Source organism: Coregonus clupeaformis, chromosome 18, assembly GCF_020615455.1.
Source record: "Coregonus clupeaformis isolate EN_2021a chromosome 18, ASM2061545v1, whole genome shotgun sequence".
Lineage (NCBI taxonomy): Eukaryota > Metazoa > Chordata > Actinopteri > Salmoniformes > Salmonidae > Coregonus > Coregonus clupeaformis.
This window is the reverse complement of record NC_059209.1, coordinates 9,072,622-9,086,411: the sequence shown is the minus strand read 5'-3', so window position 1 is coordinate 9,086,411 and position 13,790 is coordinate 9,072,622. Positions and strand designations below refer to the sequence as shown.

Genomic DNA, 13,790 nt, shown 5'->3' with positions numbered 1-13,790 from the left:
CATTTGAAATTAGTGGTGTTATGATAGGCTACCTATTACTCAAGCAATTGTGTTGTTTCATTTTTAAGCATGAAGTGGCGCTGTTTCACTGGAAACCATTTGTTAGACAATGTTGCGCTATCTGATCTGAAGAGAGAGAAAGAGAGCCTTTTGAATTGAATTGAGAGAGGGAGAGCGAGAGTACGTGCATGTTTGCACAGCACTTTATGTATGATAAAGCCTTTTTTAAACAAAATGGAATATGAAAATAAAACATGAAGGATATTTTTCAAGGTCTGCACTTGCCATTGCCTAAAGTTGTGCCTAAAAACAAAAGGCACCTAATCATCGAAATTCTGGCAGTTCCATGAAGGCCTTAAAATTCCAAAGTAAATAAATACCAATGGTCCACAAATACATTATTATTATTAGGCTATTATTATTATGATTATTTGTGTTATTGTTATTATTATTATTGTTATTAGTAGTAATAGTAGTAGTAATGTTATTATTATCAGCCTATTTCTGCATCCCTCCAGTGCACCTCGTTTCCCCGGAGACAGGAATGGGGTGAGCAGCATGCAGACTCCATCACGCTGGAAGCCCCCACTGGGACACATTTTGAGCCCATTTTCCAAAGAGTCCCCCAAGCGTGTCGAATGGAACATAGAGTCGCCATTGTGCATGCGACACTTTAATAATCGACAGCTACAATATCCAACCTGTTGTTTGCTTTAGGAGCCATTCCAGGCTCACTGGACGGCCGCTTGTAGGTGGAGAGACGGACCTAGGCGCCAGTCCCCAAGCCTCGACGCTTTATGAATACATGAATAAAAAGTGAAAAGATTCATGTAATTTAATCTTAGAAATTGTGGGATTTTGTCCGCTGTCCTGCATGGACGGGCTGGTCTCGCATGTTTGATATTGCTAAACTTTCAGTAGGCTATAGTCTTTTATAGGCTACAATTGTTTCCGTTTTCGCTTAGGCCTATCTCATACAGCCTTTCGAATAAGATAATATCTGAAGACATTACAAAAGCCTACGCTATTTTCTTTTTAACTGAGTGTTCAGAAAGTGCCATTGTGGCTGGTTTACGTATAGGCTATCTGCTTACCTTTTCGGCTGTTCATTTATTTGATACTAATTTCTAGCCTATAATATTTTCTCATATTCTTAGAGATACCCATCTGATTTGTATACTTCATTCGTTTAGATATGTAATGTTCTTATCCTTCTATGATCTTTACTGTTCAGTGGAAGTATAGGGAATGGGTATGTCTAAAATGAGGGTGTGTGTGTGTGCATGTGTGTGCGTGTGTGTGTGTGTGTGTGTGTGTGTGTGTGGGCTGCGAGTGTCACTGTCGGAGCACTGTTCCACGCACACACTACTTCCTCCTCGCTTGCCACTGCTTCTGACAGTAAAAGCGCTGTCGAGCCCCCTGCTCATCTTTCCGATCCCTGTGAAGCTCTTTTACCAACAGGGCGTTCCGTAAACCGGATCAAAAGGTTTTGAACCTGTACAAAAGAAAATGAAACTCGAGATGGCCTTAACATTCATAGAATGGAGGAGCGGATCGGTGAATTGACAATGAGCACGAACCCCAGGAGCCGAGTTCTTTGGTCAAACTGTTTTCTGTTCCTAGAACCAGGATGGAATATTCTTTGCTTAGTTGGCGCCCTTTTCGTGGATTAAATTAATTTGCGAATTTCTATGAGTCTGGAAATGTTACCTTAAATTCACCCATAGACAGATTTTTGGACATGGGAGCTGCAGTGCGTTGAAGTATTCACAGCCCTTGACTTTTTCCACATTTTGTTGTGTTACAGCCTGAATTTAAAATGGATTAAATTAAGATTTTTTTTGTCACTGGCCAACACACAATACCCCATAATGTCAAAGTGGAATTAGGTTTTTCGAAATGTTCACAAATTAATTACAAATGAAAAGCTGAAATGTCTTGAGTCAATAAATATTCAACCACTTTGTTATGGCAAGCCTAAATAAGTTCAGAAGTAAAAATGTGCTTAACAAGTCACATAATAAGTTGCATGGACTCACTCTGTGTGCAATAATAGTGTTTTACATGATTTTTTTAATGACTACCTAATCTCTGTACCCCACACATACAATTATCTGTAAAATCCCACAGTCTAGCAGTGAATTTCAACACAGATTCAACCACAAAGACCAGGGAGGTTTTCCAATGCTTCGCAAGGAAAGGCATCTACTGGTAGATGGGTAAAAATCTAAAAGTAGACCTTGAATATCCCTTTGAGCATGATGAAGTTATTAATTACACTTTAGATGGTGTATCAATACAACCAGTCACTACAAAGATACAGGCGTCCTTACTAACTCAGTTGACAGAGAGGAAGCAAAACGCTCAGGGATTTCACCGTGAGGCCAATGGTGACTTTAAAACAGTTACAGAGTTGAATGGCTGTGATAGGAGAAAACTGAGGATGGATCAACAACACTGTAGTTACTCCACAATACTAACCTAATTGACAGAGTGAAAAGAAGGAAGCCTGTACAGAAAAAAAAGATTCCAAAACATTCATCATCCTGTTTGCAACAAGGCACTAAAGACATACTGCTAAAAAAGCAATTAACTTTTTGTCCTGAATACAAAGTGTTATGTTTGGGGCAAGTCCAATAAAACACATACTGAGTACCACTCTCCATATTTTCAAGCATAGTGATGGCTGCATCATGTTATGGGTATGCTTCTAATCATTAAGGACTGGGGAGTTTTTCAGGATAAAAAAAAGAAACGGAATGGAGCCAAGCACAGGCAAAATCTTAGATGAAAACCTGGTTCAGTCTGCTTTCCACCAGACACTGGGAGACAATAACTTAAAGCACAAGGCCAAATCTACACTGGAGTTGCTTACCAAGAAGACAGTGAATGTTCCTGAGTGGCCGAGTTACAGTTTTGACTTAAATCTGCATGAAAATCTATGGCAACTTTGGCAAGACATGAAAATGGTTGTCTAGCAATGGTCAACAACCAATTTGACAGAGCTTTAAGAATTTTTCTAAGAATAATGGGAAAATATTGCATAATCCAAGTGTGCAAAGCTCTTAGAGACTTCCACAGAACGTCTCAAAGCTATAATCACTGCCAAAGGTGATTCTAACATGTATTGACTCAGGGGTGTGAATACTTATGTAAATTAGATATTTATGTGTTTCATGTTTAATGTTTTCACTCTATCATTATGGGCTGTTGTGTGTAGATGGGTGAGAGAATGTAATCAATTTTGAATTCAGGCTGTAACACAACAAAATGGGGAATAAGTCAAGGGGTATGAATACTTTCTGAAGGCACTGTATATGGAAAATATTGTCAGCATTTCAACAGTTTTGCCTTAGACCTATTTTTATTTAATTGTTGAATAACTTATAACCGGGACAAAATGTAGGCTAGGCCCTATAGCCACAAGGAACTTGATGATGATGATGATGGTGATGATTATGACATGGCTTTATGATCATCCATGTTCGTTTGACAAATTCAGGCTTTAGTGACACTTTTTCTGGATATTAGTCCTATGTATTCTCTTATAAGAGGTGCATACAACTGGGCACAGACCTCAGTTAAACATCTAGTTTTGATTTACATTTGGTTGAGTTGTGAACTAACGTGAATTCAATGTGAAATCAACAAAAAATGTCACCATGTCATTGGATTTAGGTTAAACGTTGGGTGAAAAAATACGAAATGACCTTAAGTTGATGACTTTTTGCAAATCCAATTCGTTTTTCACGTTGATTCAACTGTCATCACATGGATTTTTTTGGGTTGAAATGAAGTGGAAACGACGTTGATTCAACCAGTTTTTCCCCAGTGGGATAGGCCTACATTGCCACTTTAGAAATTACTGTCTCTAGTATTGGAGATGTTTTTCACGAGCCAAAGAAGACACTGACATGCCTGCAGTATTGGGCAGGTGCATGGACATCCTCAAACAGTCCACGAGCTGAAGCTCGAGCTGTCCACACTCCTAACCATATAGCTCTATCCCTGCGTGTGCCCTGAGGGACGACCCTTTGTGCGGTTAAACAGTCTTTAAACCGAGGCATTATCATAAACAGTCTGGGCATAATAACCTCTCTCGGGTTTTCCGAGACTTCCCATTGGTCGCCAACACGCGCCTGCACCAAGTGCTCTTATTGGTCAAAGCGCCACGCGACCGGCTGAGAAAGGGGGCTCCCAGGCGCGTGCCGCTTTTTAAAGCGATGCCGCGCCTTCAGACACTAGAGAAGGAGCCCTGCACGCGACACAGTGCGAGCACAGTGTGCAAAATAAACGTTTTTGACATCATTTTATATTTTGCTAAGTTTTTTCGTCCTCCAAGCCACCTGATTTATAGCTTTTTGAAATGGATGTTATCAGTGTTGAGGAATGGAGCAAAGGCACGAAGGAGATGTGCGAGGTGCAGCACTCGAAAATAGAGAGGGGGGAGCAGATCGAGTATCCATCAAGCCTGGCACTCATGGACAGCAGTGACCCACGCGCCTGGCTGGCTCCCGTGCAGCCTGGCACCTGTGCGGCACACGCCGACTACCTGCTGCACTCGCCCAGCTCCAGCGTGGAAGGCGGGTCCCCTACATCCGGCCACAGCCCAAACTTTAGAAAGAGTTCCAATAGTCCGCTCAAAGTGCGGGAGTTGTGTCGGCTAAAGGGGTCGGTGAGCACCGAGGAGGGCAGACAGAGAGCTCCATCCAAACCCGGTAACGGGGTGCAGAAGGTGCGGCGCCAGGCAGCCAATGCGCGGGAAAGGAGACGGATGCATGGCTTGAACCATGCCTTTGACAAGCTGCGCAGTGTCATCCCTGCTTTCGACAATGACAAAAAGCTTTCCAAATACGACACGCTGCAGATGGCCCAGATCTACATCAACGCGCTGGCGGACCTGCTCCAGGGTCCAGGTGAGGACTCGCCAAAGTGTGACCTGTTGTCGGCCACGGAGAGTCCCAGGGGATCCTCCGCCTCCACCTGCCAAAGGGGCGCAGGCACTGGGCTACCGGTCCAGCTTAACGGGATCCCATTCCCCTTCGAAGACGGCTCGTTCTCTGCTTTGCTGGAGCAAGAGATGCGGTCTCCCTCCGGGACACCCAGTTCCAGCTCCGAGAGCAGAAAGGACTCCCCCCAGTCGAACCGCAGTGACGGAGAGTTCTCCCCGCACTCCCATTTCAGTGACTCAGATGAGATGCAGATGGAGCTCCTGAGCGAAGACGAGCTCTCTGAACTCAAACTTTCCAGCCATCACTAATTTTTAAACTTCACCCGGGACTTTCAAATCGTGTCAATCATATCTTCTGGCATAGGCCTACATTTTATAGGATAATAGATTGCTTTCCAAAATCATTTTGTTTGGTTTGAGAGTTATATTTGATCAACTGTTAGATAAAGATGATTTTATGTCAGATAATTCGGTTCTGCCAATTGAATTTACCGTCTCATCGGGACTAGGGAAAGACCCTTTGCCATGTCGACTGTTGCGCGCACCATTGCCACGGGCTTTCCCAATCCCACGTCATGGACAAAACGCCGTCTTCCAAGAATTTGCCTGATATTTCTAATGTACAGACCTTTGTAATTGTATTTTCCTTAAAGCATACTGCTCATGATTTCATTGTTTATTTGTTTGTAATTGTCCCTGTATGAATTTGATTGCGACTTCTAAAGTTAACAATGCGCACTTTAAAACACGAGCCAGAGGCTTGGAGCAACATGACTTTGTTATTGAACCACTGTTTTGTTTGTAGTAGTAGTAGTAGTAGGCTTACTGCCAATTTGATATTTAATTTAGCCATTTTTTTTTCTTTTTGTATTTTTGGCTATTCACTTTAAATTAATTTATGTGTCTTTGCTTTCATTGGATGATTTAAGTTGATTTATTCCTAATTGTTTTCTATTGTTTTTCCAATTAAATGTGTCATTTCAAATGTTTACCATTAACTGGTTTATTTTCTTTTGATTTTGAGAATAAAATAAGCAAACTGAAAACCATCATTTTCTGTTGTTTCGTGTTTCAAGATGTTGATACTAGCCTAATCGATGAAAAATACATATCCTACATTCCAAAATCCCAACCATCATACAACTATTCCATAAAGGACCATGTTAACAAATATTTTTCCATTGCATGACATGCAGAAACACTTGTGGGAATGAGGGGAATATTAACTCTTAACTAGCTTATAACCTGCCTTACTGATATTCATTATGAAACCTAGTGTAAAGAGCTAATAACACAGGTATAAAATATGTTTCTTTCTGATGATGAAAGCTATTATTATTATTATTCTCTCAAATGCATTTATTAAGAAACCCTAGCATGTCTCTAGAGGAGTCATTTTTAACATATATATTTTTTAATATATATTTTTAAATATGACTCTATCATCTAATTTTTTTTATTGCTCTATCTACCATAATCGACTTCAGGTTGACTTCATTATTTATAACAAAATCCGATTATGTGACCTTGTGGATATTCATGTTAATTCGTGTATAATGCTAATAATTACACTTTTATTTTGTTGTTCTTTTGTCTCACCTTTTCCTGCATATTCTGTGCATATTTAGTAGGATATGGATTGTTGGCTTGAAATATGTTAAATGGTGTCAAATGCAAATGCATTGTATCCTTTAAAGGCTCAGAAAACCAACCACTTAGGCCAAAGACACTTACGTAAAAGTTAATTTCATCGTTAAAGTACATTGATAGGGCATTGATTTGGTGAAACAGAGCGCACAAAAATACATATTTAAGTATTCTCTTCATGTAAATATCTCAAATCAATCAAAGGCACAGACACTCAATTATTCCGATAATTTATGTAAGTGAATGATGGTTAAACAACGTGTCCTCAAAGCGCTCGCTCTCCATGTTTGCGCCTCTGGTCCAGCAATGATGCATTCTAACTTGAGGATTTAGAGCAACAGTTTCACTTCTCTCTAAAATATTAAAATCATTTTGGTTTAAATGTGGAGTTTTGGTGACATTTATTCAATTAATTGTAATCGGAGTGTGCATTAATTTCAGGCTATTGTTGGCAGGGCGGTGGTCCAAGGTGTTGGATAGCCATCGAAACACGCGCTGTCAGCTGGTGAGCGCTCGGGTCTCCTCCATACACTGTGATCTATGTCCCTCAGGACTTGACTCACTTTCTAAGCCCGCCATGCACATGCACACGTCTGCTTGCTTGCTCGCAAAGTAGCCACACACAAACTCTCTCTCTCTCTCTCTCTCTCTCTCTCTCTCTCTCTCTCTCTCTCTCTCTCTCTCTCACACACACACTTTCCAAATAATTTACTTACACTCTTTTACCCTCGTTTGATGCATTCATCTTCGGCTTAGACTAAGCTACCGTGCAGACTGTCAGTGACATTCTCATGTATAGGCAGCCTGGTCTCTTAGACTAGAAGTAACATAGTAAATGTACATTTGCGACACTCAAATTAGTATGATATGTTACCTTTGGTATTGTTACATAAGAAGAAGGTATAAAGCGAGCGTCTATGTTGCGTGTTCGAATCTCATCACAGACAATTTTAGCTAATTAGCAACTTTGCAACTAGGCCTACTTACTACTTTTTAGCTACTTTGCAACTACTTAGCATGTTAGCTAAACTTCCCCCTTCCCCTAACCTTAACCCTTTAATCTAACTCCTAACCTTAACCCTAACCTTTCGTGTAGGCTTACCCTGGCGTGACGTTTTGATAGCCATGTACATCTCTCTCGGACAAGGTGACTTATCAATATATTCGGCTCTATTTACGCTCATGTTCGAAAATGCTAATTAGCATCAAAGTAGACATTATGCAAGACTACAAACCCCTGCAAGCTCCTGCACTTCATCTCTAGCTGAAACCTTTGCTAAACAGGTATTGCGCCAATTTACAACTTGCACAAGACAGTTCACAGAATTGTCAATTTAAATACATATAGCCAATTTATTAATTACTATATTTAGCTAACATTAGATAGTTAATCCAGAGATTCTTACATTTGCCTCAATTCGACAGTCTCGTCCAGATCACCATGGTATTTGTAGTTCTTTAAGATAGCCACATTAGCAGCTAATTAGCATTTCATTTTACAGGCAAATATATTTATAAAAATCACCTTGTCCGAGATATTTACATGGTTATCTAAACATCAAGCCAGGGTAAGCCTACAGGAAACACAGCCCTTATTTTAAGTGTTTCTAAAATCCCCTATGGGAAAAATTAATGGTGGAAAAACTATTGGAACCATTTCCCATTTGACTGCTAGGTTTTATGGGTGTTATGACTCATATTGTGGTACTCTATAGGATCATATGTAAGCAACATTTTCAGTGGATTAGCGTACTCCTCTGTGGAAAAGTAGTGTATCGAAAAGTGTTCAAATGTTTCGAAATTATTTATGGAAGTGTATTTTTGTAAGCTACCTTAGTTTCTGCTCCCTCCCTCTGATTTGAACCAATCGCAGTGTGCCCCGTGATATCGATTAACGTGGAGAATAATAGGCAATAATGCGGTGTTAAATTATTTAGTGAATTTATCCATACACCTTTTTCTGGTTTTGAACGAAGCAGCCATCTGTACTTGCTCGACTCATGTGACCCGCTATAACTGGTAAATTATCGGATTTCGCGCGGTGCTCAGGTCTATCGTATAGCCATAGTAGCCTACTAATGTCTGCGTTCTGAACCTATAGCCTACTTATATCTGTTGCCGATATCACCAAATGTTTTCTACTTCCTTGTTTTTATTCGTCCACAATACATTTAAACACCACTCTTTTTAAGAACAAACCAAATCAAAAAGTTGTCAAAGTTATATGCCTATTTCATGAAATCTCACGAATAACCTTGCTCATTTAATGGGGAAGAAAAGCATTGGCAGTGACAACCGTGTTGGAAGTGAGTGTTTTCAAGTTGTATGGTCGATAAAGTTAGCTTTTTACCATCATTATGCCTATTACAAATACTTTTTCCACGATTATTTATTTTGTTAAAAACTAATTTAATTGAATCAAAGTCCAGACTGACAGTAACGTGACGCGGAAATCCTTAAAAATAACACTGAAATTCAAGTTATCGCTATGGGCAGACCATCTCATTTCAATGTGGATAATTGGGTAATATTTGTTTGAGACGTTGATCAATGAGATTACAATTTATATTCACCCACTTAAAGAGACAGACAAAAATGTTAGTTGAATTTCCAATGTGGTATAACTATGATTTCAACCATCTAAAAGCACAACCAAATTGCAATGGAAAAACAATGTCTGGTGTTTAGTTTAGTTGTCACCCAAATGTCTATCACTGAGCTTTCAACCATTTAAAAGTACAGCAAAGTTCAAATGGGAATACAATGTCTGATATTTTGTTTATTTATACAACATATTAATGTGTTATCACTGTGCTTCATCTAATAGCATAACCAAATGACCTGGATTGCAGTTGAGATTACTTAAAAGTGCATGGTGCAAGTGATCAATGCCATTCGATATTCTACACAGAAGCAATTGTGAAGATCTCCACAGACCTGCAATAACCTATGCATGCAATCTTGAACCTGCACACTTTACACGATTACATAATAATTCATTTATAGTTACAGTAACCTCAAAATGTGGCCATGGATGTGTTACTAATTTTAAGGTTGAATGTTACATTGGTTTGTAAGATAGCCTTAACTTTATGCTATTTACTGTGTTACAAAAGTAATATTGAATTGTGTTTGGTTGACAAAGCAACCAAATACCAAAATGTACAGGACATTTATCTACTGCTTGGATATTTCCATCTGAGCCACTGGCATAATCCCATTCTTTAACTTTTATTTTTGGTTGAGTTGGAGACGTGAATCCAACATATAATTTGTTAACTTGTCTACAAGTTAATAGGCCATTTATTGTATTTCAGCTTGGATAGTTCCATCTGTGCCACTGACTTAATTCTGGTTTGTCTACAAATTAATGATTGATGTGTTGGATTTACATCTCCATCTCAACCAAAAATCTAAGTTAAAGAATAGGACTAAATCAAATCAAACTTTAAATGCACTTTAAATAATGTTTTATTTGATTCAGTCCTATTATTTAACTTATATGTTTGGTTGAGATGGAGACCTGAATCCAACATATCAATTATTAATTTGTAGACTGGAATTAAAGCCAGACTAAGTCAGTGGCACAGATGGAACAATCCAAGCAGAAGGTACATCTCCTTCAAATGTTGATATTTGGTTGAGTTGACCACCAAACACAATTCAATATCACTAAATTACATTTGAGATCAACCAGAACTTGAAACCCTATGCCTACTGTTTTGTCTATGTTTAGTTGAATTCTGGGTTGAATTGAAACAATAGCTGTTGATGACTTTGCAAATGCTAGGTAGGGCTAAATAGCATCATTGATGATATATGAGTGGTAAATTATGGTCACATTTCATTTGCTCTGTTAAACCTACCCTTTGAATGCTATCGAATGACTTCGATAGCAACAGTGAATCTATTTAGTTTCTAAGTGGAGATCTCTCAAAAATCATTCTCACTATAGAACATAGGTAATAGTGACAAATAGCATGGCTGGGCTTGGTTAAAACCCTGGATGGGAGACTAAAGGGTAGCTGTAGATAGATTAATTCTCCAGTAGGAGGGCTTGCCCAGCCTAGTGATAGTGGATATAATGTTGAAGATCTGACGTTTTGTCTATGTTTAATTTTGGTTACGATGATGACATAATCCTGTGTTTGAAATTTCACCCTCAAAACAACACTTTACATTTATGTATTTTTTCAAATACAATGTATTTTCACATAGATTCAACGTCACAATACGTTGACAAATTATGTTGAAACAACGTTGATTCAACCAGTGTGTGCCAGGTGGGTACTATCTCCATTTATGTATTTTTTAGGAACTCAGTCAGGGTCTTAACTTACTGTTGAGAGTTAGAATGGTATAATACACATGGTGCAAGTTTGAAATCTGGTTGTTTGTGCAGTTTTTCTCTTGTTTTGTGAGTCACTGACAGTCACTCAATTAGCCATGTCAGCAAACCATTTTTATATAGATTTGTAAGTTAGTCTAGCCAGCAGTACCGGTGCGTGGGTAAAATCACTGGGGAAGCCAAGCCAGAGAAAAAAGCCATATTACAACCTATGTGTTGTGATAATTGCATTGTTTGCTCTATAACCTGTTAGTTCATATGCCTCGACACCGTGATATATAGGCCTAAGGCCGAGACAATAAGAAGATACTGTGGCAAAATAAATTCAACCACACCTTTGTTTCATCACAAAACCGGAGTGCAACATCTGTCCAGTGAAGTCCACAAAACATATTGCATGTAACTAACAGTTACATGACCTACAGCATGGTCAAGCAAGTTAATGTTTCCGACATTTTAAACAACTATTCAGACTACTAAACAACTATTGATTTAGAACCACAGAGAGTTACCGCAAGTCGCAAAGAAAACAGGCGCTGCCTCCACTATTCCAGCACTACTTCCAATTCAACATTTCAACATAATCTAATCACCTCTGCTTAGTCTAATGCAGTGACAACTAAAAGATACCAACAACTATTTAGTCCAATCAATGTAAGCTAAATATGATGTGGTTGTCCATGGTACTAATTTCTGTGTGTGTGTGTGTGCGTGCATGCAAGTAAAAATAACATGTTGACTCACCCTACTTGTAGAGAAACGCCAATGCCATCCTCCTCTATCATGTTGCCGGTCTATGACTCTTTCATACAGTACATGCTTTTAGTTTTTGTTGTCCTAGGCTACCTGGCTAAAATGCTTGCTCACTAGCTTAACTTCCTTTCATGGGCAATGATGAGCCAGGCCAGCTAGTTAACATTAGCCTACTACATCTAGCTACGTGTTGAACTTCCATCCTTTCAGGCCAGGGGCACAATTTATGGTTGGATCAGAATCGTTGTTATAATCATTGGCCAGTACGGAGAATTAGGCCTAAGTAAAACCACAAGTCCAAATCCCAATCTCCATCCATGTCTAATTTAGGAAAGGGATGTTTTTAGCTAGCTAGCTAGCCACCGGAGGACAACGACACAACGAAATGCAACAATTCAATTTTTTTCTGTCAATGATTTTTTGCTTCTGATGTGATTGGTGTGAAGACAAATCCAAACTAGCTTCCTCTGACACTTTTTTTAATGTGCCAGGACTATTCAAAGCTAAGCTCACACAGTTTAGCTCAATGCTGATTGGCTATTATTTTATACTTCTTTTTTTTTAAGGGAGGCCAAATGCTCGCTTGGTATCCATTGTAGTAATCATGGCCGAATACCGACCGGGCACGCAGGGCATGTGCCCAGGGGTCCTGTCCTCCATGGGCCCCCATTGATTTTGTTAATCACTCTCACTCAGATGTAATTAACATGACATAAGTCATGACAAAATGTGTAGAATTGCAGGAAATTTGCTTTTAAACTCCAAAGAATTCGCTCCATCCCATGGCAAAATGTGTAGAATTGTAGAAAATTAGCTTTAAAACTGCAAAAGTTGTCTCTGCCCCATGTTTTGTTTTTGTTGAATTGCATGAAATTTGACATAAAATTGCAACATTGACTCTCTGCCCAATGGCAAAATGTGTAGAGCGTGCCCCCTCACCAAGAGGGCAATTTTTTTGGGGACCCCCCCCCCAAACCAAATTTCGTTTATGACCCCAAAAAAGCGAAAGCCAGCACTGGATATCATGTCAATTCAAAATAGCTGGGAGACAAGATGGGTTGAGGTTTCACTCTCATAAAAAATGTAGATGTGGGCGTTATGAAAAATAAAAACAGCCATGCCATACCCTTCTTGCGTAACGGTGGGGCAAGGAGAGAACCCGAGACGCAACACTCGTACAAGTATCCTATGGCTTCACGTGCACCATCATGTTTCAACAGCATCATTTCACTTTTTGCATGCTGTCACAGTCACACTCTCTATCAGTCTGTCTATAGCCATACATGAATGGTAGCAAAGTTGATGGGTGATTATTGGTGGCTACCATTACTGTAACTTTATTAGTCCTTTTTTTAAACCTTTTATTTTTTGTAAAAGTGATTACAGTTAAAGTGTTAAAAGAGGCAGCGAAATTATAATAAACTCTTGTTGCACTTGCCACCGACAAGTGTAATGGCATAATTAAAAAGAGCCTCAAATTTTATTATGAGAATCATAACATTGCACTTGCATTGTTTCTCTTACTCCAGCTTAGAGGTAGGCTAATTTTCTTTGTTGACTCCAAACATATCATTTTTGAAGTTTCCAATGAATAAATATTGTCTTTGGAAGAATAAAAGTACTAATATTTAATAATATTCTCTCCTTCAGCATTGAGGAGTGATATCATGTGCAATTATACTGTCCCATAACAGTCCAAGCAACTTGCCAAAATGTAATTCAAACTGATTCAGAAGCAAGTGCATTCCATGGCTTTCTAAAATGAAAAGAGAGGCCCTTGAATTTTGTATGAGATATGGAGAGTTCAGCAGTCCAAAAAGCTAGTACTCTCTGGGGACTCCAAAACAAAGGCTAGAACTGGGCTGTACTCCCCATCTGCTCAAGGAGAGAGGAGAGCAAGGGGTTAAAAGAAACAGCGACAAAACACAGGACTAGGAGAGAGAGAGAGCGAGGGAGAGAGAGAGAGTGAGGGGGACGGAAAACGACGAAGCTACAGCAACATGCAGAGGGACAAGACACGTATGAAAAATATCTATCTATAAATCATGATATTGTGGTGATATTCTTTCCATCGAACTGTTGCAGTGTAGA

General features: G+C 39.3%; 1 protein-coding gene across 1 annotated transcript; it reads left to right on the top strand.

Annotated features, from left to right (window-relative positions):
- The first annotated feature begins 4,261 nt into the window (after window positions 1–4,261).
- On the top strand, window positions 4,262–5,922 carry LOC121587256 (protein atonal homolog 1-like). Its single transcript, XM_041904170.2, has one exon. It carries the CDS (start codon window positions 4,367–4,369, stop codon window positions 5,258–5,260), a length of 894 nt encoding a protein of 297 aa, XP_041760104.1. The 5' UTR covers window positions 4,262–4,366; the 3' UTR covers window positions 5,261–5,922.
- The last annotated feature ends 7,868 nt before the right edge of the window (window positions 5,923–13,790 follow it).